The following is a 27,035-nucleotide window of genomic DNA, read 5'->3' as shown; positions in this document are numbered from 1 at the left end:
AGCCATCCTGAGTTGGCCCAATTCGACAACCAAGGGGCAGATCAAAGCCTCTCTTGGCTTAGTGGGGTACTACTGCCAATTTGTTCCTTATTTTTCTGACAGAGCGGTTCCCTTGAGAAATCTGACAAAGAAAGTGGTTCCCAATGTAGTGTTATGGGATGAAAAGGCTGACTTTGCATTTTGTGACCTAAAGCAGGCTCTAACCTTGGAACCTGTATTAATTTCTCCCGATTTTTCTTTGCCTTTCAGTCTCCAGACCAATGCTTCGGACACAGGTCTTATTGCCGTGCTAAGCCAAAGCATCAATAGTGTCGAGCACCCCGTGATGTTCCTGAGCCAGAGAAACTGTGGATCGGGAAACCAGGTATGCAGCAGTGAAATATGAGGCCTTGGCGGTTAAATGGGCCATTACACAGCTGAGATACAACTTCTTAGCCTGTGAGTTTACCCTTGTTACTAAACATGCTGCTTTACATTGGATGGCGATACATAAGGAGTCAAACCCACGTGTGTTTTTGGGATCTTCACCGTTACAGGTTTTTTGTTGTTTATTGTTCCCGTCCTCAAGATCCCACCTCTTCATGAACATCGCTTCATGCAAATCCAACTATATATACCACTCTCATTTTCTTTTGTATAAGTTCCGTTTTGAACTCAGTCTGTAAGGACGTCACTTTCCTTTTTTTTTGTGCAACAGTATATGGGAGATCCCCCGAAACCTTTGGTGGTGTTCTTGTGCTTATTTTACAAGAGAAAATACATTAGAAGTGCTATTTAAATTAGTAATTGTCTTTTCATTTAATGTAAACAAAAACTTACTTGTCACTTTTAGGAGATAACACATTTCTTCTCCGTGGTGTGTTAACTGTGCCACCCGATTGGTTGATATTAAAATTTTCATAGCTGTTAAAAAAATAATAAATTACTTGGCTATCACACTTTACAGTTACTATGTGAATAATGTTTTTTTTAAAAAAAGAGTTGAAATTCAGTTGGTGACAAAATCCCTGATAATTTGTCACTAACATTATGACTTCATAAGCATTAAAGCCAAAACTGAAAAACTCAGCATGTTGTGTGTTTAATTTTGCTGAATTATAAAAGGTTTGTAAAACTAAAAAAAAAAGTAAACATACAGGTATTTTAGGAGTTTAATTTGACAGAGCAGAAAAGCTAAGCTGCTAATTCCATGGGTTTACTTTTTCAGAGTGGAAATACTTTTGTTCTTTTAGCAGTTGAATGCTGAACTAACCATTGTAAAACAAAATAGATTATAAATTATCTTATTACTTATTTGTATAATAGGGTAATAACCCATGCTGAACTAATTATGGTAATCAATACTTTTGGAAAGTGTTGCAAAAAAATAATAACTGGGAGATATAAACTGGCCCATTGTGACCATATGTAGGCATATAAGTGAATGTGTGTCCCATTCCGGTTTTTGCCTTATTCCCTATGCAGATATGATACTCTAGGCTTTTACTCCCTGTGATCTTGCTTTGAGATATGTGGGATCGGAAAATGAATGATTTTTTTAATATCAAAATTTGTAGCAGTTTATCTACAATAAATAATGTTTGGCTTATCAATATTAAACAATTTATGCAGAGAAAAAAAACATTAGAAGTGCTATATAAATTGGTAATTGTCTTATTGTAAATAAAAACTTACTTGTCACTTTTACGAGATTCCACTTTTCTTCTTCCAGGTGTGTTCCTTTTACTGCCTGATCGATTTACATTGACATTTTCATAGCTGTAAAAAAAATAAATAAAATACTCTTTGGTTATTATGCTTTAAAGTCACTGTCCTAATAATGTTTAAAACAAATACAGTAATCCCTCGCTATATCGCGCTTCGACTTTCGCGGCTTCACTCCATCACGGATTTTAAATGTAAGCATATCTAAATATATATCACGGATTTTTCGTTGGTTCACGGATTTCTGCGGACAATGGGTCTTTTAATTTATGGTACATGCTTCCTCAGTTGGTTTGCCCATTTGATTTCATACAAATGACGCTATTGGCGGATGGCTGAGAAGCTACCCCATCAGGGCATGTATTACAAATATTAACTAAAACTCCTCAATGATATAAGATATGCTTCCCGCGCGGTGCTTGATTGTTTGCTTTTCTCGTTCTCTCTCACCCTCTCTGACATTCTCTGTGCCAGACGGAGGGGGTGTGAGCAGAGGGGCTGTTTGCCTAGAGGATACGGACGCTCCTCTACAAAATGCCGCTTTATCGCGGTGCATCGGCATACTTAAAAGGACGTATTGATTTTTTGATTGTTTGCTTTTCTTATCTCGCTCTCTCTCTCTGACATTCTTTGCTCCTGACGGCGCTCTTTTGAAGAGAGCATTCTTTTAATTGTGAGAAAGAACTGCCATCTCTGTTTTGTCTTGGAGCACAGTTTAAACTTTTGACTAAAGGGTGTTATTTCATGTCTAGAGGGCTCTAATAACGTTAACAGTGTGGGAGAGTTTGTAAGGGCTTAAAATATATAAAAATAACCATACAAACATCTACTTCGCGGATTTTCACCTATCGCTTGGGGTGGGTCTGGAACACAACCCCCGCGATCGAGGAGTGATTACTGTAGTTGAAATTCAGTCACCAAAAGAATTAATGACTTTTCTCATCCTAAAACTCCCCCTAAATTCAATTGTGTCAAATTCCCTGAGACTCTATAACTAATAGTATGACTTCATAAGCATTAAAGCCAATACTGAAAAACTCAGAATGTTGTGTGTTTAATTTTGTAAAGTGTTGCAAAAAAATAAAAATGACATTGGCATGAAGATAAAGCAGGGATCACTGATGTCTCATGGAGACTATCTTTTTCCACATACTTTTTGTGGCCAGGTGAGGACTGGCTCATTCATAACTTAAGCAAGGTACTGCTAGGAAACACAGTGGATTTTTACAATCTGTTAATGGAAAAATAAAGCCATGAAAATGAAGTTTTTTTGATATTCAATACAGGATGATAGAAAAACAGTTTTTTAGTGTTCGATGGTTGTTCCTGTAGTCCTAATGCATGCCTAATGTCAACACAATTTTCCTCAATTGCCTAGACACTGGTACAGCATATTGCCACCTAATTCTCAGTCCCTCTGGGCAATCTGACTCGCCAGTTTGGTTTTGGTGAGCAAAATGTGAAGCGTGAATGTGAGACGCACAAGGAAGAGTGAAGACATATTAGGCATGCTAACAGAGTTTACTTCAAAGATGGCAAGTTTCTTTGTGGGGATGGGATCAAGGACACCCGGAGTGCTTCCGGATGTAGAGCCGGTACTTCCGCCACACTGGGGAGTGCCGGTGGAAGATTGCCGGGAGGCACCTGAAGCACACCCGGGTGTGTATAAAAGGGGCCACCTCCCTCCATTCAATGGCTGTAGTCGGGTGAGGGGAAGGACAGAGCTCGGGAGGAGAGGCAAAGATGCGGCCTGAAGAAGGAGAGAGGCAGTGTGAGGCCTGGACTTTGTGGGTTGTGTGGCACATATTTGTAAATATATAGTGTAAATAAACATGTGGTGATGCTTTTCAACATGTTTACCTGTCTGTGTCCGGGGCTCATTCCACATCATCCATCCATTATCCAACCCGCTATATCCTAACTACAGGGTCACGGGGGTCTGCTGGAGCCAATCTGAGCCAACACAGGACGCAAGGCAGTAAACAAACCCCGGGCAGAGTGCCAGCCCACTGCAGCCCCTATAAACTATTAACAATATATTGTACCTTTACAAAAATATATAAATGAAGAATTAAGACACACCTATCATGGAGGGTTCAACCAATAAGTTAGAGCCTGAGCAGTCAACTGAATTTAAAGGAACTTGAAGAGGCTTCTGTGCCTGACTGCTACACAATGGAGCCCCATGGAGGCAAGTGAGGAGAGGTCAGAGAAAGAGCATGATTATGAGGATGGGCTTGTCCAAGGAGGCAATAGTCTCAAATGAGATATTGGCTACACTAGTTAATCATGTTATCAAATTTGGCTTAAACATAAGAGAAGCAGGACAACGTGTGAAGCCCAATATGTTATGTTTCATGGTAGCCGGCATAATTCAACCCTTTAGGAATTAAAACAGGTATCAAAACTATGAGGTATAATGGGAGAAGATAAAATAGGTAAGTAAATAAGAAATTAAAACAGTGACTAGGGCTAATGCTTTACAGTACTATGACACATACAGTGCATTACTGTAAATTTCCTACTGATAATTATGCATAGTAAATTAAGCAGGTTTTACCACTACTGTATTATAGATAGAGGTATGGTACATTTGACAAGTAATATGGTACGTTTAGGAAATCTGTGTTTTTGCAAAACTGAAAGAAGACTGTAAAATGGTGATAGGTAGCTTCTCTTTATTCTTGAGCAAACACTGCAAAAGTAAACATGGTACTGGCCAACAATGCCCTCTGTCCGAGTGAAATTAGGGCCACAGTTCTTGGGAATCAAGACATATTTACAAACATTCAAAGTGTAATCATGTCCACAACAGACAGGAATCTGAGAAAAAAAAAACAACAGTATAGAATGAAGCAACTTTATAAAAAATACCCTTTGAAAGAAATACTGAGCTGATTACTGCATTGAAGGCATCAGCATGTGCAGAGAAGCAGTTGTGTGATTAGTGAAAAAGCTCATTCCTTTACACTGTTTACTGTACATGTAGTACTGTAATGGAATAATGCAATTAGGTTCATATGACAGTGAAGTGCTGTTTTCAGTTTCAAGCTGGATTCCATTTATGCACAGAATGAATGTGTATTTATTGATGAAGCAGAATTTAACCCTGCCAATAGAAGACAGTTTGGCAGAAACATTATTGGACAGTAAGTCACAGCTGACGTTCTTGATCAGCATGGTGGTAAATGAAACAAATGTGCTGTTATAAGCATGCATAAGGTGCTTCATTACCATGTAATGCTTGGACCCTACAACAGTACCCATCTTTTCAGTTTCCTGCACAATTTGCATGACATACTCATTCCTTTTTTAATTTAAGGGATACACTACCAGTTGTATGGGACAATATAAATCTTTTATCGGGCTGCAGTCATTCAAGTTGGTTTCCAGGAAAACCTACCTTCTCGGTTTTACACCTTCAACCATATTCTCCTTTTCTGAGCACCACTGAAAAGCTGTTTTCTCCACGGCGTTGGAAGGTGAATGAACTGAATCCAGATCAGCTGGTGGCCCTTCTTTAAGCAATGGAAGATGCCTGTGAACAAATAAAGGCTAAGAACTACCAGGGATGGATAAGGAATTCAAGCAAGCTCTTCCAACATTGTTTAGCAGGAGAAAATATAACTTTGTTTTAGACGTAATTCTGTGGCCAGAAAGAAACATACAGGCTGATTTTTTTTTTTTTTAGCTTACAACATGTTTCTGTTTAATATAAACTGTCAATACTCTTTCCTTTATTTGTTATGCATGTCTGCACCATTGTAGTTGCACCATCCAACCTCTGCTCCTTAGGGACAAGCTGACAGAGATGGGAGTAGATTCATACCTGGTAGCATAGATCGTGGACTATCTTAAAGACAGACATCAGTATGTGCGCCTCGGGAACTACAGTTCTGACATGGAGGTCAGCAGGGGACTGTATTTTCTAAGGTCCTATTCAGCCTATACACAGCGGACTTCCAATACAACTCCGAGTCCTGCCACATGCAAAAGTTTGCAGACGACACTGCTATCGTAGGCTGCATCAGGAGTGGGCAGGAGGAGGAGTATTGGAAACTAATCAAAGACTTTGTTAAATGGTGCAACTCAAACCACCTACAACTGAACACCAACAAAACCAAGGAGCTGGTGGTGGATTTTAGGATGCCCAGGCACCTCATAGACCCCGTGATCATCACAGGTGACTGTGTGCAGACCTATAAATACCTGGACTGGACTGCCAATACTGATGCTCTGTGTAAGAAAGGACAGAGCCGACTATACTTCCTTAGAAGGCTGGCTTCTTTCAACATCTGCAATAAGATGCTGCAGATGTTCTATCAGACAGTTGTGGCGAGCGCCCTCTTCTATGCGGTGGTGTGCTGGGGAGGCAGCATAAAGAAAGATGCCTCACGCCTGGACAAACTGGTGAGGAAGGCAGGCTCTATTGTAGGCACAAAGCTGGACAGTCTGACATCTGTGGCAGGCTCCTGTCAATAATGAAGAATCCAATGCATCCACTGAACAGGATTATCTCCAGACAGAGGAGCAGCTTCAGCGACAGACTGCTGTCACTGTCCTGCTCCACTGACAGACTGAGGAGATCGTTCCTCCCCCACACTATGTGACTCTTCAATTCCACCCCAGGGGGTAAACGTTAATATTATACAAAATTATTGTCTCTCTGTTATACTTTCATTGTTATCACTCTTTAATTTAATATTGTTCTTAATCAGTATGCTGCTCCTGGAGTATGTGAATTTCCCCTTAGGATTAATAAAGTATCTATCTATACGTGAATGTGTGTCCCATTCCAGTTTTTGCCTTATTCCCTATGCAGATATGATACTCTAGGCTTTGACTCCCTGTGATCTTGCTTTGGGATATGTGGGATCGAAAACTGAATGATTGTTTTTAATATCAAAATTTGTAGCAGTTTATCTACAGTAAATAATGTTTGGCTTATCAATATTAAACAATTTATGTAGAGAAAAAACATTAGAAGTGCTATATAAATTGTTAATTGTCTTTATGTAAATAAAAACTTACTTGTCACTTTTAGGAGATAACACTTTTCTTCTTTGAGGTGTGTTCATTTTACTGCCTGATTGATTTATATTGACATTTTCACGGCTGTTAAAAAAATAAATAAAACTTTTTTGGTTATTATGCTTTAAAGTCACTGTCCTAATAATGTTTAAAACAAATAGTTGAAATTCAGTCACCAAAAGAATGAATGACTTTTCTCATCCTAAAACGTCCCCTAAATTCAATTGTGTCAAATTCCCTGAGAATCTATAACTAATAGTATGACTTCATAAGCATTAAAGCCTACACTGAAAAACTCAGTATGTTGTGAGTTTAATTAATCATATAAAATAAGTAAGAATATATATTTAATTATAAATGATCTTATTATTTATTTGTATGATAGGATAGTAATCAATATTTTGTTTTACGTAAGTGTTGAAAAAAAAAAAAAAATGACAGTGGCATGAAGATGAAGCAGGGATCACTGATGCCTCACAGAGATTCGACAATCCTTAAGACTGTATTTTTCATCTTTTTTTCACATACATTTGTGGCCAAGGGGGACTGGCTCATTCATAATTTATGTGAGGTACTGCTAGGAAACAGTGAATTTTTTCAATCTGATAACAGGAAACTAAAACCAAGAAAATGAATGGGTTTTATGATATTCACTACATGATGACAGAACATGATGATGGTTGTTCCTGTAGTCCTAATGAATGCCTCATGTCAACACAATTTTCCTCAATTGCCTACACACTGGTACTGCTTATTGGCACCTAATTCTCAATACCCAAACTTCAGTTGTCTCTTTCATAAGGTATAATTGGATAAGATAAAATAGGCAAGTAAGAAAGAAATTAAAACAGTGACTTGGGCTCCGGCTTTACAACACTATGACATAGTGCAGTACTGAAATTTTCATAAAGTTAACTATACACATTAAATGAAGCAGGTCTCAACGTTTACTGTATGGGTTATATAATTTTATTAACAATTTATTAATTTTTTCATATCCATGTTATTCTTTAATTTGTTTATCTTTAATCGGTTCCTTTAACTTATTTGTTTTTGTATTTTTTTTTATAATTTTTGTGTTTCGTTTCTGTACTGATTATTAATATCTTTTGATTTTATTGTACAGCACATTAGTTTACACTTACAGTGTTTTAAAATTGTGCTTTATAAATACATTTTGATTTGATTATAGATAGATGTATGGTACATTTCACAAGCAATACAGTAAGTAGAGCAAATCTGTGTTTTTGCAGAACTAAAAAGATAAAGAGGTGGTAAATAAATACCTCTTGAAAGAAATATTGAGTGGCACAGAAGGCATCAGTATGTGTAGATTTGCAGTTGTGTGAATGGTGAAAATGCTCATTCGTTTACATGGTTTACCTTTTTAAGTCATGTTTCTTTTACATGTAAACTGTAAATATGCTTCCTTTATTATTTATGTTGTGCACATCTGCATTACTGTAGAAGCTTCTTCAAATGTTTATTTAGATGTTGAACATTGCTTTATACTGTATTATCTACATATTTATGTTTTTAAAGAGTTTCTATGAAAATTCAAATTTCATATATGTAAATGAATATATTTATATATTTAATTTATTAGTGCAGTGTGAGAAATGTGGGTTGTTGTGGACATTCAAATAATGAGCGTGAAAGCAATTTAGTTGCACATATACCAAGGCAGGATTATCAGCTTTTCAACTTTGCAGAAGAATTTGCTCACAATATAAAGTCTAGAGATATAAAAAAAAAATGTGTGTACAGTTTTGACAAAGGGAGAGCATTTCCTAAGCAGATACAGTGTTTCTTGAAATGGGTACGAGCAATTGAGAAAAACTATTATTATTATTGCTGTACACTGCTAGCTGTTCAACTGGGTGCAAAGACAACTTTCAAATTCCAGCACTAGCTTTTGTTATTGTTTGCTACCAAATCATTACCCAAGACTACTCTAGTAGTTTCAGAGATGATCAAATAGCAAAGTCAAAGCAAAGTTGTAGAATTCAACCTAGGAAAATGCAGCAGTAAAATATGAAGAGGAATTTTCTGAACTTTCAATCAGTGAACCAAGTAGAACTAAGGCAAGAATGTTCATTTTGTATTTATGAACTATTCAAAATTAATTTACAGATATGACGTTGTATATGCATAAATTCACGATATCACACAGGTTTGCTGTATGATACTGTTATCATTAACAAGTTAAAACTAAAAACAAAAATGCAAAATTACATTAACAAGAAATGCTTATGATCTGTATAATATGGACAACAACATATCTAACAGTCATGTCAAACTAGGATTTTTATGATTTGCAAATTATTCCATTAGGCCCATTGGTGGCCTCCCTAGCTATTGTCCTTGTCAGCTAAAGGAATTTGATGAAGTGACCTGAGACAGACATGTCAACACACAGTATAGTAAAGGAAGGAGCACAATAATTTAAGTAAAAGTCTTTTGCATAACATGGTCTTTTTCTTAACAGCTGAGAATAATGTTTGTTCTTATGTGCACATCACTATACTTCTTCTGGAAGTATAAATTGTTCCCTAAAATTTAAATCATATGCTGTTACCAGAATCTGGTTTCTTGGGCAGTTTTTATTTAATGTGAGACCTATCTGAACAACTGTAGATATATTTCTATATTATATTGATAACTGTATACAGACATATATACTTACATGCACACACATGCGTGCACTCCATGTCATGCAACTGAAGCAATAATCTCTCTATCTGTTGATCAATCTTATTATACAGTATATTCACTCACTCACTGACTCACTCACTCACACACACACACACACCCCTATCTTTTCATAGGATGCAATAAAAGCAAGCAATGTTTTAGACTGAATGAACTTATGATCTTATTTGAAAAGTGTTATTTCCAGATTTTTTCAAAATATCTATGAAACTGAAAAACTGTGCTTCAAGGATGTTAAAGTTCTAATTCATTAAAATCTTCATCACATCATTCAATGTAATACATGTAACAAAAGGTTTCAGAAACACAGTCTGCTCCTATTTCTCTACAGCTATTCCACATTTCAATAATGCTTATCACAAATTTAATTAAAATAAACATTCATTATCAATTAATTGCAAAACAAATTAAGCTGGAATGGTGTTGCACTGGAGAGCAGCATCCTTTCTGGAGAGTTCCAATTTGGATTCCCAGAGTTGTGGCCCTGCCTCTTGGAGTACCACCCACAAAAAACAAGGAACACAACATTGGCATAGGGAAATATAAAGCAAACAAATAGAAAAAGTTACAGTCTAACAAAAACAAAGACTCACAAATTAACAAAAACACATAAGACAAGCTAGGGAAGAAGCCATGGCTGAAATATAACACAAACAAGCTCACCAGTCATGTTCATATAGATTGTCCAAAATAACATTGAGATTTCCACTTCCACTTCCGGTTCCGGTTGAGTGGACGCTGGCGCGTTTGGCTGCCGCTGCTCACCGGTAAAACTTTGTTTGTTTGCAACTCTGTTTGATCGTCTTGGGTCTGCTTACCCTGACGCCGACAAATATGTGGACTACTGCCTGGTTTATGATCATCTGGGCTCTCCTACTGCCTGTACATCGGTTTGCGTTGGGATTGCTCCAGTATTCTGCTGTTGAACTTCTCCGGCTGCGTCCCTCCATGTCAACGCCTCCTCCTGCTTCTCTGCATCTCCATCCGGACATCATCTTCCAACCACGTCGGAGATACATTCATCGTGGATCCCGACGAACGGTCCACCAGGATCCCTCGTCTGCAATAAAGTCTTTCTGGTCCAACTCTCGCCGTCCTCCTCGCCACGCTGATCGGGCTGTCGACCATAGTGTGCTTGCCAGCCTAACTAGGTCGGCTAACACCTCTACTACCCATGGGACTACCACCTTCAACTTCGGACTACTGAACATTCGCTCACTTACGAACAAGGGGTCTCTTGTTCAGGATCTCCTCGTTGATCGTAAGTTTGATTTCCTCTGTTTAGTTGAGACTTGGCAAAAACCTAATGACTTTTCTGAACTCAATGAATCCACTCCGCCGGGATTTGTTTACATCTGTCAACCTCGCGCACTGGCGCGAGGAGGTTCGCGATGTTATACCGCGAGAAGTGGAACGTTTTGCCGATGTCTGTCCCTGCTTTCAACTCGTTTGAATGTACTGTATGCAAGTTACCTGGATCTTCGCCTACCGTCATCGCTGCTGTTTATCGTCCACCTAAACCGAATAGTGACTTTTAAATGACTTTGCTGCTTTCCTTGCTCAGCTTGTCATTGTCTCCCCTAATATTATTTTGCTGGGTGACTTCAATATTCATATGGACAATGTAAATAACCCTCTTACTAGAGACTTTATGTCCTGCCTGGAGAACTTTGGGCTCCAACAGTTCACCAAGGTCCCCACTCATTCAAAAGGACACATTTTGGACTTAATTTGTTGCTCTGGTGTCTCTTCTCTCGATCATACAACTGATGAACTGCCTTTCTCTGACCACTTTCTCCTCTCTTTTAATCTTCAACTCTTTATATCTATCCCGAAGCTACCCCGCACAATAACTTTTCGCAATATCAAGAACATTAATTTGGACTCTGTTCGATCCAGTATTGAATCACATATTGCCACTCCTAATTTAACTACCGCTGATGAGTTGATTTTGCATTATAACACCAGCCTTCATCATATTCTGGATTCTCTTGCCCCTTTTAAAACAAAGTCTGTTTCATTTTCCCTCTCTGCCCCCTGGTTTACGCCGGAACTTCGTCTCATGAAAGCGAAAGGCTGGCAATTAGAGCGACTTTATAAAAAAACTGGGCTCGCGGTTCACAAAGATATGTATTTCCACCATCTTTCACATTATAAGGATTGTATTAATCAAACTAAATCTGCCTACTATTCTAATATAATCAGCATGAATGAAGGCAACACTAAATCATTGTTCTCACTCCTCAAACGTGTCACCCAACCCCCTGATTTGTGGCCATCACATCTCTACTCTTATGCCTTTTGTAATTCTCTGATGTCATTTTTTATGAACAAAATCGAGAGTATCCACCACTATCTTGCTTTGCAATCCGCTCACACTAACCTTCTGAATTCTTCCCATCTACTCAACCTTTCTCTTTCTTTCAACTTCCCTCCACCTTAGAAATATCAGATATAATCCTTCATTCTAAGTCATCCACCTGTCTGCTTGACCCCTTACCTACATCACTTGTCAAAGCCTGCCTTCCATCTCTGCTCCATATTATATCTGCTATTATCCATTCTTCTCTTTCAACTGGAATTGTTCCTGCTTCATTCAAAACTGCTGTAGTAACCCCAATTTTAAAAAAAATCGGCCGATCCATCTAATTTTAACAACCTGCGTCCGATCTCTAACCTACCTTTCTTATCCAAAATCCTAGAAAAAGTGGTAGCCAAACAGCTCCACTCTCACTTATCCCTGAATAACCTGTATGAACAATTCCAGTCTGGTTTCCGCCCACTCCATAGTACAGAAACTGCATTAATCAAAATAACTAACGATCTTCTCATGGCAGCAGACTCCGGCTTACTCTCTATCCTCATACTACTTGATTTGAGTGCGGCTTTTGACTCCATTTCTCATTCCATTCTTCTCAATAGACTATCTTCCATTGGTGTCACCCACAATGTCTATAACTGGTTCACATCCTACCTATCTGGCCGCTCCCAATTCATACAGCTCAAATCATTTTCATCTCACTCTGTATCCGTTACCTCAGGAGTGCCTCAAGGCTTTGTCCTGGGCCCCCTTCTGTTCACCATCTATCTCCTTCCTCTGGGCAATATTTTCAGGAAATATAATATCCATTTCCACTGTTATGCAGATGACACCCAGCTTTATTTTTCAACTTCACCCACAATCACCCTCCCACCTACCACCCTTACTGACTGTCTGGCGAAATCAAAAACTGGTTTACATTTAATTTTCTTAAACTCAACAGTGATAAAACAGAGATCCTTCTTATTGGTACAAAATCCACATTATCCAAATCCCATAACTTCCCTATTATAATTGATAACTGTACTCTATCCCTCCTCTCGGGCCAAAAGTCTTGGTGTCATCTTGGATAATAACCTCTCCTTTCTTTCACACATCAATACTATTACACGATCTGCCTACTTCCACCTACGTAATATCAACCGTCTCCGCCCCTCTCTCACCCCTCACTCTGCTGCAGTTCTTGTTCATAGCCTTGTCACCTCTCGCCTTGACTATTGTAACTCTCTTCTTTTTGGTCTCCCTCAAAAAACTCTTCACAAACTTCAATTAGTCCAGAACTCAGCCGCCCGTATTATCACGAGATCTCCTTCTACTCACCACATCACTCCTGTTCTGCATCAACTTCACTGGCTCCCTGTCAAGTTCCGCATTGAGTTTAAAATCCTTCTGCTAACCTTTAAAGCTATTCATGATTTAGCCCCCCCATACCTGTCTAACCTTCTCCACATCGTCACCCCTTCCCGTACTCTTAGATCATCCTCCTCAATTAAATTGACTGTTCCTTCTGCTCGTCTTTCTACAATGGGGAACAGAGCTTTCAGTCGTTCTGCACCCCGACTTTGGAATGCACTGCCTCCTGAGATTAGAAACATTAATTCATTCTCTCTGTTTAAGTCTTCAGTTAAAACTCATCTTTTTAAACTTGCCTTCTCTATGTAAACACTGTACTGTATTGTGTGTTGGGTGTTGTGTAAAGTGTACGGTGTCCTTGAGTGTTTGAAAGGCGCCTATAAATAAAATGTATTATTATTATTATTATTTGAAGGTTCCTAAAGTCCTACTCTCCACTAAAAAACTTGGTATTTTATTTAATGTCACTATTGTTCTTTGTATTGAAGAAAAATGTAACATTTGTGTGAATTCTGCCCTTAATAAGTTAACTGCCATGTCTCAAACTACAGCAAAGCACCATAGGCTATGTTTAATTAGTTAAATTTAGTTGGTGCCCCCATTCTGGGTAGTGCTTGGTACTTCAGCGAATTTTTATTTTTTTTATATAAACTCTATGCTGAAATCCCCCCCAAGCCAATAAAATCCCATCATATGTTATTACATTTGGGGCATAATTTGATCACAAATGAAATTGTAGTCCTGGTATTATTACAGGCTGAGGTGTCACTCTCATTTGCACAAAATAACCTTATTTTCTCACCATCAGTAAGCATCACAATTTCTAACGCAAGGAATTTTCCTGGTATCCAAAGAATTAAAAGTGGTTCTCAAACTTTTTCACATTATTGTGTATATTATATATATATATCTATACTAATAAAAGGCAAAGCCCTCACTCACTCACTGACTCATCACTAATTCTCCAACTTCCCGTGTAGGTAGAAGGCTGAAATTTGGCAGGCTTATTCCTTACAGCTTACTTACAAAAGTTGGGCAGGTTTCATTTCGAAATTCTACGCATAAGGGTCATAACTGGAAGCTATTTTTCCCCATATAATGTAATGGAGTCTTGAGTTGGAGATGGCCGCGGGGGGCGGAGTTTCGTGTGACATCATCACGCCTCCTACGTAAGTACGTAGAGCATAAGGAAGAACAAACAGCGATGAGCACAAAACGCCATTTCACAATTGAGAAGGCAGAAAAACATTATGAAGCAAATGATGCATACAAGCATATTCATAAGTACAGCTACTGCGGAAACAAAGCACGGCGTGAACCGTAAGTTTATATTAAATTAAGTTCATAGGCTACCACTAGCGTTTGTAATTTAGTGCCTGCCCATATAAGGCCGTCCATCAGCGGCAATCCAATACAAACACTGCCGGTAAATATTCATGTGTGAAGGACTGTGCTTATGCAGAGGAAGATGAGATGGTCAGGGTGGTGTTTGGCACAAACTCATTGAAACTGCGAGAGAAACTTTTAAGTGCGGGTCTTAGCTGACATTACACGAGATGGCACCAGTACAGCTGGGAACCTTCGATGCAAGAACACCAAGCGGCTCACGTGAACTGACGCAGTGCACAGACAAAAAGCAACAGTTCCAAAGAGTGCTGAACAAAAACCGAATTACACAATTGAGAAGGCAGCAAAAAATATGAAGCGTCTTATACATAGAATCATATTCATAAGTGCAGCTACTGCGGAAACAAAGCACACGGTGGAAAAAGTGAATGTCCTGCTAAAGGAAGACAGTGTAAAAAAAACCCGTGCATGCAGTTTGTCACATCACAGATAAAAAGGAAGACGAGCTGTTTATTGATGCAGTAAGGAACTAATCGATGAATGAAACCTCTTATCTTTACAACGATTGACAAACACGGAATGTAACTTGAACACATCCTACAAATACGAGCCTGATTGAAAGAAATAATGATAATCAAATCCTTGATGACAGCAACATTCAATAACACTCACAAAACAATTACTGTATATTGACAATCATGTTACGTTATTTTTAAAATGTTCCCTTTTCTTTTTCATAACTTCTACTTCTCCACTGCGATACACGGGTATATATATAAATGTATATATATATATATACCCGATCTACAATACATACTTTAGCATAGACAAGCCACACGCTGTGGCGCAATTGTAGAGTCTTAAGCCTCTAACGCCGAGGTTCGATTCCCGAGAGGGATGTACTGACTATGTAGCGCTACCGATTCATTTTACCTTCGATCTCCTTGGTTTGGGACGTATGAAAAATATTAGGTTAACAGAATCATGTTACGTTATTTTTAAAATTTTCCCTTTCTTAGCACAAGCACAGCTGAGAAGCTTCGATGCATGTACTCCATAACGCGTTAAAAAATAACGCATTTAATCACACTTTCAATTCCAAGCAAACGGAACTTTTGTCAATGCATGATTTCCTGGTACATCCATTACACTGATGCACACATCACAGCTACAAAAATGTTAGAGTCGGAATAAAGCGCGTTCCTCGACTGATCATTTCGACTTCCGAGCGAAGCCTTGATAAAAGCATGGTTTTGTGCACACTGAAAAGCAAGCAAAATTAGATGCATTACAGAAAGCGGACTTTGTGGCTCTTACTGGGGATCATTGGACTTCCGTGACCGTTAGTAATTCTAATTACATCTAATTACAAAATGTTCAATGATCACACTGTTTTAGCCTAATGTACAAAATAATTTTGGCTAATGTTACTCAGAGTTTAAAGAGTAAGCTGGTCAAATTACCTTTTATGTTTCTGACTTATTTTTTTAAGAAGAAAACTGCACTTTATGGTGAAATTTTGGTTATTATTATTTAAAGACAATACTATTCTGCAAATGTACTTAAAGTACTTAAACTACCACTTTATTTTTAAGTCTGCCCAATTTTAACCAGGGATGATATTTTTGTTTCTGTTTTGAATTCAAATGCAGTTTAAAGGCTTTTTTTTTCAGAAATTAAAACAGCTTCAGTTTACAATATTCATGTCCATGTCTATTATTTGATTCTGTCGCCCACTAAAACCGTTTTAAATAAAAAAAAAAACATTTGCGATTTGGGGCAAATTTACGTGTGCGATTACATATGATTAATCAAGATTAATTCTTACACAGCCTCTAATTAATTGGATTAATTTTTTTAATCGAGTCCCACCCCTAATATATATATATATGTAGACATATATATGTAGATTTGTATATATATGTGTATATACAGTATATATGTAGATATGTATATGTTGTATATACAGTATGTATATATGTGTGTGTATATATACAGTTTGTGTATATATGTATATGTATGTGTGTATATGTGTATATATATATATATATATATATATATGTGTATAGATATATATTTATATATATGTTTATATATGTGTCTGTGTGTGTGTATATATATATATGTATATATATATATACACATATATATATATATATATATATATGCCAGCAACACTCATATCAATGACAAAACAATTACATTAACAATCATCTTACGTTATTTTTAAAATGTTTGCTTTTCTTTTCATAACTTCTTTAACACACTACTTCTCCAATGGCTTGGTATTCTGCTATATATATATATATATATATATATATATATATATATATATATATATATATATATATATATATATATATATATATATATATATATATAGTGCTGGGCGGTATACCGGTTCATAATGAAAACTGTTTTTTATTTTTTTTATGATACGGATTTTTCTTATACCGCAACACCGGTTTAAATTGCTTAAACGACGTTCGGAACATGGCGCAGCGGGAAACTGTTCAAGTGAGGACCTTTTTCACTGCTACACACAGATTTGTTGCACTAGGGCACTTTTTCACTGATACACCACCAAATAGTGGGCGGTAGGATAGGTATGCCGCTCGGTGAAAATGGACAGAGAGCATTCCGAAACTGAATTAAAAGTAAAGTTGAACATGATGAACAGAAGAACTTTGGCCGAAAAAGAGGAGTCACGTCTGTCGCCTGGAGATAACTTTAGTTTTAAAAGGTCAGATGTGTAAATACTGTTTCTATACTACTGGATAATACTGCAAGCCAAGTTGTACTTGTTTTATTTGTTTTCAATACAGTGTAATAATGTACCTGCGTACTGTGTAATAGTGTGACGATATGTTGACTTTATTCTCGTAATTTGTCATTAAAGTAGACCATCGTAAACTAAACTTCATCGTAAAATGAATATTTAATTTACTAGATTTTCTCAAACCCCATCATAAGTTATATAGCACATTAAATGCTTTGTGTTAAGTGATTCTTAAACTGACTTCTTCTTGCACTAAGAGGAGGCGCCGGCAGCGATCGCCGCACAGAATACATTCACTTCATGATCTTCCTGCTCTTTGAACATTTAGAATGCTAAGATAAATACTTAATATATTTTTCACTGTGAAATGCTTTAAAGCATGCATTAATCATATGAGGGCACAGCGGCGTGCCTGCCTTGCATTTGCATGTTTTTCTGGTGGGTTTACTCGGCGTGCTTCAGTTTCCTTTCAAAGTCATATAGGATGTGGGGTTTTGTTGTGATATATTGACCCTGCTAGTGTATGTTTTGCTTGTATTCATCCTGCGATGTGCTGGCGACTCGTTCAGAGATGGGCGCAACTGGATGGCATAATTAAACATGTATAACGAAGATATTTTTAAAGTTCTGAACACTCCGTGGGCTAAGTTTATACCTAGTTTTAATTTTACAAAGACATTTATCGTGTGGTGAAAGAAAAAGGAAGGAAGGAAAAAGGAACTGGGGTTTTGGTACATCAGATAGAGACAGCATGCATGCAATAAAGATAGCCCGCTCAGAAGAACACGCATTGAATTCTGTGTTTGTGTCTCCGACCAGCAGATCAGAAACCCAACATTTGCACAATATTTAAGTTAAACCTGTGCGATAGCTATTCATACATCCAGTTTTTTGGAGCCTCGTCACACCTGCCATAAAGTTCTCTACACTGAACATACACCTAATGGACCCCTAACTGCGAGGGAGCAGCACTACCACCTCACTACCGTGCATGTGTAATACCTGCTTTAATGCATTTCATCATGAAAATGATATCAAGTATTTATCTTCGCATTCTAAATTTTCAGAAAGCAGGAATATCATGAAGTGAATGGATTCTGTATGGTGATTGCTGTCTTCTCTTAGTGCGGAGGAAGTCAGTTTAAGAAGCGTAGTGATTAACCACTGGGTCGGGGAATGTAACACAAAGCATTTAATGTGCTGCATTAATTTATGACGGGGTAAATTAAGTAATTGATTAAACATTGATTTTAGGAAGAAGTTTAGTTTACGACATTCTACTTTAATTATGAGGTAAACTATGAGAATAAAGTGGAAATATTGACTTTGTTCTCGACATATAGTTTGTTTTTTTCTTCCCAGTATAGCTTAGCTTGAAGCAAGGTCCATATTAATGCAATTTGCCTAAATGATGGTTCAGTTGGTAAAGATGTCATCACCAAGTTGCCCTTGTTTTATTTTATTTTAATTTGGTGAATACTGTGTAATGCACCTGGGCTTGAAGTCTTGAAGTAATCGTGCAACTATCAGTAATAATACTATTATTTATTTTATTGTTATTATTTATTAGTTTAAATATTATGCAGTTTAATGATGATAAAGTTGTTTAAAAAGTCACTTTAACGTGTCAGTGGACAGAGATTGTTAACATTAACAGAAAGTGTAGTTGGTTTACAAAAAATATTTACTATTTATTCCTTTTCTAAGACATATTCGGTGCAATACAATTTTTGACAAGCACTTCTGGATATTTTACGAAGTCTAAATGCCTCTTTGTATGGTTGAAAATATGTTGTCAAAATTATAGTTTGTTTTTGCAAGTTTGTTCAATAAAAAGGTTCTATATTTTAACTGCATCTGTCATGCAATGTGATACCTTCTCCATTAGTGCCACCCCCTTGAAAACTATCACTTTATGGGGCAATGCAAAACTGCATTAATACTTGTGTGCACATTAAAATGGTTTTTTTTGTACAATGTACAATACTCTTGACAGTGGAATAGGTTATTCTTAGCCAGTAATTGCAGTGGAAAATGTGGTTAACATCCATTCGTGCATGTGGAAAAAAATACCGTGATATAGAATTTTGGTCATACCGCCCACCCCTAGAGATAGATATATATATATATATATATATATATATATATATATATATATATATATATATATATATATATATATATATATATATATATATATATATATAGATATAGATATAGATATATATATAGATATAGATATATAGATATAGATATAGATATATATATATATATATATATATATATATATATATATACACACACACACACACACACAAACACACAGACATATATATACACACAGTATTTAAAGCTAAAATTAAAAACTCTAAGTATATAAAGATGATCAAATAAAGTACTTACCTGGAGTTTGCTGGGGTCTCACAAGCATTTTCATTTTGAGAATATTTTTTTCGATCTAAAAATCTGGCACTGTTGATTAAAAAAGTAGACTTCAACTCATAAAATGATCTGGACATTATTAGTAATATTCCTTACAAAGTATTAAACGAGAGTTAACATTTTAAAGAAATGCTCTACCCAGAAAAATATTTTTGTTGCATCCCCAAGTAATTTGTAGTGTTGGCCAATAATTTTTTTTTATCTCATATTTTCATCCAGAATAGAGAAAAAAGCTTATGATATAATAGAAGATAGATATATGTCTCATAATCCACATGTCAGTTTTCCACTTGTTAAGCTCAAAGTGTGTGAAACAAATTGTTTGCTAAAGTAATGTTAAATGTATACTTACGGAATGACCAGCACACCTAAAAAAAAATAGATAACTAAACCCTCATGTGCATCACATTTTGAATTGAAGACAGGACTCAAACAACAAATGATGGGGAGAGGTGGGTCTTCATTTCACAAAGTGACCCATGAGGCTTTACTTTTCATCTTATGATATGTGCTGATCAAGAGGCCAGTACAATGAAAATCTATGTTGGATTTTAATGATGGAGGTTGGCTTGAATTAGTCAATCCTCCTTGAAGGTGATGTCTGCAGGAGATCCCTATTAATCCAGCATCTCATGATCACGGTTTCTGAACTGGAGGAAGAGTTAGATAGCCTATGGTGTAGTAGAGAATTGGCTTTCCTTAAGGGGTGCACACAATTTCCATAAGGTGGCACAGGAGAAGAGAGTCAGAGATAGGTGGGTCACAGTTGGATGCAGATGCAAGGTAAAGGGGGACACTATTCGGGGGCATCAATCCCTGGACTAATAGTTTGCATGACCTGGCTGAGCTGGACAATGTCTCTGAAAACTCTAAGGTGGTAAAAGGGCATGAGAATTCCCAAAGAGCCACATCTAAAACCAGTACCCTTAAAGATAGATGTTGGGATACTGGAGAACTCAATTATTAGAGAGATCAAAGCACAGGTTTGCCTCACAAACAGGGAGAGTCTGACAATGTGTTTTGCTTTCCAGTTGAATAGGTAGGAGCCCTCCCTGAAAGGGTGCATAGACTTTTGGGCAGAGCAAAAGTAGTTCAAGTAGCCATAGTTCATGTTAGAAAAAATTATGTACAAAGTACATAAGGCCAGGCAGTCAGGTCTACAATCCAAATGTAAAAAGAGTTAAAGAGCAAATATGAGGTGCAAAACTGACTAGGTAGTCTTCTTCGAAGTTGTACCTGTGCCACACGCCAGTCCAGGTAAGACCGAGGAGATCAGAAAGCTTAATGCGTGGCTCAAATCCTGGTGTAGTATAGAAGGGTATGGATTTTACTGGGCATTGTGACTCCTTCTGGAACAGAATGCTTGGATGGGACACTTTTGAACAGAAGGGACACCAATATATTTGTAGGTTAGTTAACTTATTGTTTAAACTAGGGAATGAAGAGCGGGCAGGGAGCTTAGGACAGGCCATGTTTAGAACTGCATGTGAAAGGGAGGAACAATAGTGTAAAATAAATATGTACAGCAATTTAATTTCTACCCCAAAGTTTAAATATCAGACTAAAATAAGTAACACATTAAAAATTGCTTGCATTGAATGCTAATAGCATAAAAAAAACCAAGTGCGTTAAAGTTGTATGTAGCTGCACATAATTTTATATTGTTGCAAAAACAGAAACTTGGCTAAATAACCAAGAATGGAACGAGTATAGCATACACGAGTACGCATTTTTTAGAAAGGAAAGACAGAACAAAAAAAGAGGAAGGACTGTCATTTTTGTACACCAGAATTCAAATGTTTGTCTTCTTCAGTTTGATGATGAGCAACACTTTAGTAAGGATGCTTGGATTTGTCTGGAAAGCATTAGGGATAGAGGTGTGTATGATATTTATTTTGGTTTTCAGAAAGCATTTGATAAGATGGCAAATGTGAGGTTGGACATCATACTAAACAGTTGGAGTTCAGGGTGTAGTGTGTAGATGTGTGCAGAATTTGCTAAAACACAGAAAGCAGATGGTTATTGTGTGAGGATCCTTATCAGAACTGGGTGATGTTAGAGGTGGTGTCTCACATGAATTAGTGCTAGGACCACTTCAATTTTTAAGATATATAAATGATATAGATACTAATATAAAACAACAAGCAGATGAAGTCTGCAGATCATACCAAGTCAGACGGATTGGTGGATAATTTAGAATTTGTTGAATCATTAGAGGGTCCTGAACAGCATACAGGCTTATGCAGATTTCTAACAGATAAAATTTAATGTAAGTAAATGTAAAGTATTACATGTAGGAAATACAAAAGATCTGAATACACAATGGGAGGTATGAAAATTGAAAGTATACCTTATGAGAAGAAATTAGGAGTCATATTGGATTTCACTATCAATTTCCAGGCAGTGTTTAGAAGCCATTAAGAAGACCAACAGAATGAAAGGTTATATGCCATACAGTGTAGTATACAAGTCAAAAGAGGTTATGCTTAAGCTTTATAATACACTAGTGAGGCCAGAGAAATGCGACTAGGCTGATTCCAGGACTGAATTGGAGGAGTTACGAGGAAAGATTGATTGAGCCGAACCTTTTCAGTTTAAGCAAAAGAAGATTAAGAGGAGACATGATTGAAGTGTTTAAAATTACAAAAGAAATGAGTACACTGGATGAAGGCAATTACTTTAAAATGAGTTCAACAAGAACATGGGGACACAGTTGTAAACTTGTGAAGCGTAAATTTCGCACCAATATACTACAATATGTAAAACAATGAACTTGATGGAAACAGATGTTGACTGTGACTAAGTATTAAATATTTAACTTTAGAACATTACTGACAAGTACAACATGTTAATAAAATTGTGCATTTTTGTACAATGTGCTAAAGTGAACTGATGAACAAAAATTAAATATATAATTGAAAAACAACTTACAAGAGTTCATTTTTCTTTTTTATGCAAACAACAACAATTAGTAAAAATCCAGATATTCCAAAAACTATCAGTAATATCCTTGAAATTTCTGAAAAGAAATACGTTAAGACAGGTTAAATGCATTTTTTTACAAAGTTTATTTAAAGTAACATAAAGAAATATGTAATCTTTGTAATACCAATATTTTAAGTATGCTTCACAATGGACTGATAGTATATTAGTAAAAAGAGTATTCCAAGACAAACTGCAAACTATAATTTTTCAAGAAGTTGTATTTTGTTTAACCCTTTATCCATACATTTTTCAGCTAATAGAATACACCAGAACAAAGTGTATTCCTAACTTATATAGTTGGTTCTTAATGCTTATGAAATTAAGACATGGTGTCACTTTCACTCTAGCTAAATAGATAATATCATAACATACTCCTATATTTCTTAGTTTCTGCATAATGCCATAAGAAGATATTCTTTCCACCTGTGATCTCTCTGCTAAAAATCAAGATAGATACTGATGTGCTTGTCTTTATACAAAAGCATACTTTTCTCACTGGCAAAGCAAACCACATTGTCTTTGTCCTAAAATTTTGGGAATTTAATAAAGGATCTTTGTGAAACTTCTTCTAGGTAAGAAAAGTGTATTTTCTAATTGGTTTTTCCTTAATAGCACATTTAGGAGTTTTGATAAAGAACCACTCCATAAAGTTGAGAGAAATTATCCACCAGTGTCTCAGAGACCTCCAAATATGCAGAGATTACTCCTGCAAGTACATTTTTAAAAATATGGTCATTTAAAAATTTGCATAGCCTTGTTTCTATTTATAAAGAAGAAACCCTTTAACTTTTTTCATTTGTCTGCCATGAGATGTTTACATGCCTGGACACTAATCACATTCAGAATTGCCTGGCTAGTCTTCTGCATTGCTAAAGATTATCTGTGAATTTTGGTTTAAATAAGCTATTCTTATTCTAAACATAAGTGGTGCTATTTACATTTTGTAGAAACACCATGGTTGCTTTTTACAGTGCATTTAAAAATATAATAGATAAAACAAAAGGTATTCTTTTTTACATGTCAGTAAAGTAGAGCACTTTGATTTTCTTCATTTTCTATCTTGGACTATTTGAAGATTAAAAATAAAAACTGTATCATAATGAGAATAACATTCAAAAAGAGTTTGAAAAGAATACATTTTAAACCTTGCACCCTACAATTACTTTATATTAATTATTAAAAGAAATATTAAAAACTTACCATGCTTATATTCTGAAGTTGAATATTGTTTTTGTGCCATGCAGTGAGCTGTTGAACGAGTAAAGAAAAACTTGTAAACCCAACTAATTAAAAAAGACAAAAAGTTTGCTTCCACATTTCATCTAAAATTATAAAATTTTTATTGTACTTAAAAAATATTCAGTTGTGCCTTTCAAAATTTGTGTTCCCTCATTGGATGTCCTAAACTTTAAGAGTTTAATTTTCTCTCACAGGATCTAAAGTGAAAATACTGTAAAAGGATTTGGTGCCCTCTTCACACCAAACCACACTATAATTATATATGCTTGATTCTTATATGTACTCATAAACTACTTTAGATAAAAAGAAATAAATGGCACAAGACACAAAGACCATTTTTAGCCTCTTCTCTGGTCACTAAAAGCAGATCTGTGTTTATTTTTTATTTAAGGTAAAAGATTCAGTTTATTACAGGTGCACAAGAGCATTGTCTATGGGTTGATTTAATTTGGAAGCCTGGAAAATGTGTGTGTCATAACCTTTACATACAATGACATCCTGAATGGAAAGCACTTTAAATAGTTTTAGAGTTACATATATTAAAATGAAACAGCTTGATTACACCAGTTACACTTTAACTTCCACTTATAGCTTTGGCAGTGTTCTTTCATGTTCGTTCCTTATTCACATTCAAACCAGTATATATGCTTGTTTGCTTTAGTGAATTGCTTGATTTTTTTGTACCACACTCTAAGTTTACAGCTCAAAGCAAATAGTTACTTACAAATAAAGTCACTTGATAGTGATTTCTCCACTGCTCTGGGTAGGTCTGGATAGACTGCTATGCAAGTTACTTCTTTAATGTTAGAAAGCCTGAGACGACTTAAGGTCACATTTTGTGTTACAGTTACTGTTCCATTGAGATTTTTAATAAAGGATGGTTGGTGAATGATAATGAAAGATTCCGTATTCTTCCATGAAATTGTGGGAGCTGGTAAGCCAGTAGCAGAACACGTAAGGACAGCCAATTCCTTTTCTTTGTCAGAATCCGCTAAAGACTGTATTTCAAGAATGGGAGTATGCATTTCTGCAATGAAAAAAAGAGCATATACCAATGTAGTAAATACAAACAAATCTGTATTACTGTATGCTTTACAAGTACTGCCTTGTGTTGTATACATGTTGCTTCATCCTGAATAATTTTCAGACAAAATTTGCATATTCAACAAGACTACACAATATTAATTTTTTTATACTGTGCAATGAGTACAGTAAACAAATTTATGTTGTTGCTTGTCATCTGTGAAGGAAACAAACATTTAACCCCCAACTTATTACAAGTTAATGAAATGAGAGAAAAAATTTTTTTCCTCTCCTAGCCTTAAACTTGCTGCTTTGTACTACGTAGTGTAGTAATAAAGTACAGAGGAACATTTTGGACAAACTTTAATAAACATGCAAACAAATAAATGTAAAATGTGACAAATAAATGATGTAATCAAAAGTAATTAAATGTATCATGAAATAGGTTTTTAGCTGCTTGTTTTTTTATTTCATTTATTTCAGTAACACTGGACACAACATAAAATAAAGTTTAAAATTAATACTTTTACTTTACTGTAAGCACTGTTACTTTCTCCCATCAAGGTTAGGAGCATGGGTTCTAATCAGTACTGCATTTTGATTATGCCTTTGAAAAAATATTTTTCAAATAAGTTAACAAGTCTGTCTCCATAAACTAATCGTCAATAGACAGCAATAAACTGTTTACGTTTAGACAAAATGTTACACTGCAAAATAAGAAAAGTATTTAGAACAAATAAACACACACAGTATATGCATTTATCATACTTCTATAATCCTTATGTTTATCAATATATTGTATTATTCTGTTTTTTAGAACGAGTGTGCTTCAATTGCTTTGAAGTCTAAAGGCCAGACACCCCTGTTGAGGTTTAGTCAAGGATCAATATGCCTTGTTATTGGTTTGAGAACTATTGACTAATAAAAGGAGTTGCTTGACATCTTTTTAAGCGGCTTGGACAGGCACGATTATTTTACAGGACGCTGCTTTTGTTTTTAATGTGGCGTGCTTGCTTTTCACTTGCCTTGTTCTCTATGAACCAAGGACGCTGCGTTTTTGAGGGAACTGAGTAAACATGCTTTTGTTTTGGGACATGGCAGCTCTTCCTGGCCTTTTGACCCAAAGTCTAAACAAATTTCTGTAAACCTTCAAGGCCCTTACACTTAAAGAAAACTGAGCAAATTTGCACACTAGCACAAACATTTTAAAACAAACATTTTTAAAATTGCACTTAAATTTATGTATTAAGGCTCATGAAAATTCTAGATGATCAAGTTAAAAGCAAGATGCATTGTGTTGGCTAGTTTCAGCTATGCAGGAGTTTAAGAGCCGATTATCAAAACAGCTGTCAGAATTCATCCTCAGCAGCACAGCACTGTTAGACAATATATGGCTGCATGCTGCTGCCTAACAACGCAGCTGCTCACAGGCTGTCATACTGGCATGTATACATACATTCTAGACACCATCGAAGTTCATATGTCTATGCTTTCTCGTGAATTAATCAAGTTAAAGCAAAACGTATTATATCAGCTAGCTTTGAGCAATAGAAGAATTTAAAAGTTAGTTAATAAATGCTTGCCAGCTCAAGACAAACCTGCCTGCTTCAGCAGCTTCGCGGTTATCAGTGAAGTTACGTGCTGTGCTTACCAGCACAACTGTCTAGGATTTTAATCTTAATGGATGCTGGTGCAACAATCAATTATTAATTGAACACTTCAGTTTCTCATATACGTGAGTCACCCTGGCTCCAACTTAATGATGAAAACTGATCAATTAAAAGGCCTCCATTTTTTATTAAATCAAGATTAGGAATGTGAGAATCTGAGGAATGTAAAACACGATCAGATGGTGGTCATCTCTGGGCCAGGAGGCAAGTACAACCTTCGAGTCCTAATGACTGTAATGAAATCAAGAAGTTTACGAGGCAAGGTAATTGTTATGAAAACAGGCTCAGCACACGCTCATTATTATGATCATGCAAAGTGGATAATCAAAAATATGTACAAAATTGGAATATTTTGTGATTAGAACTGAAATAAAAATGAACGGCGCCCAATCCACTGGGTTCACTTCATTAACTGAGACAGGCTTTATGT

The 27,035-nt window shown here is 36.2% G+C and overlaps 1 protein-coding gene across 1 annotated transcript in view; it reads right to left on the bottom strand.

Annotated features, from left to right (window-relative positions):
* LOC120522895 (CD226 antigen-like) overlaps positions 1–27,035 on the bottom strand; it is a 53,056-nt gene that overhangs the window by 6,466 nt on the left and 19,555 nt on the right. The window contains exons 3-10 of the mRNA XM_039743659.1: positions 24,637–24,939; positions 23,874–23,921; positions 22,620–22,707; positions 19,650–19,718; positions 6,736–6,819; positions 5,108–5,242; positions 1,675–1,758; positions 820–903 (exon numbers count right to left, since the gene is read on the bottom strand). Coding sequence (XP_039599593.1) covers positions 820–903; positions 1,675–1,758; positions 5,108–5,242; positions 6,736–6,819; positions 19,650–19,718; positions 22,620–22,707; positions 23,874–23,921; positions 24,637–24,939 — 895 coding nt within the window. The remainder of the gene's footprint in view (positions 1–819; positions 904–1,674; positions 1,759–5,107; positions 5,243–6,735; positions 6,820–19,649; positions 19,719–22,619; positions 22,708–23,873; positions 23,922–24,636; positions 24,940–27,035) is intronic.

This window comes from Polypterus senegalus, chromosome 2, assembly GCF_016835505.1.
Source record: "Polypterus senegalus isolate Bchr_013 chromosome 2, ASM1683550v1, whole genome shotgun sequence".
Taxonomy (NCBI): Eukaryota; Metazoa; Chordata; class Cladistia; order Polypteriformes; family Polypteridae; genus Polypterus; species Polypterus senegalus.
The sequence above is the reverse complement of the archived record's forward strand: the minus strand, read 5'-3'. Positions and strand labels throughout refer to the sequence as shown.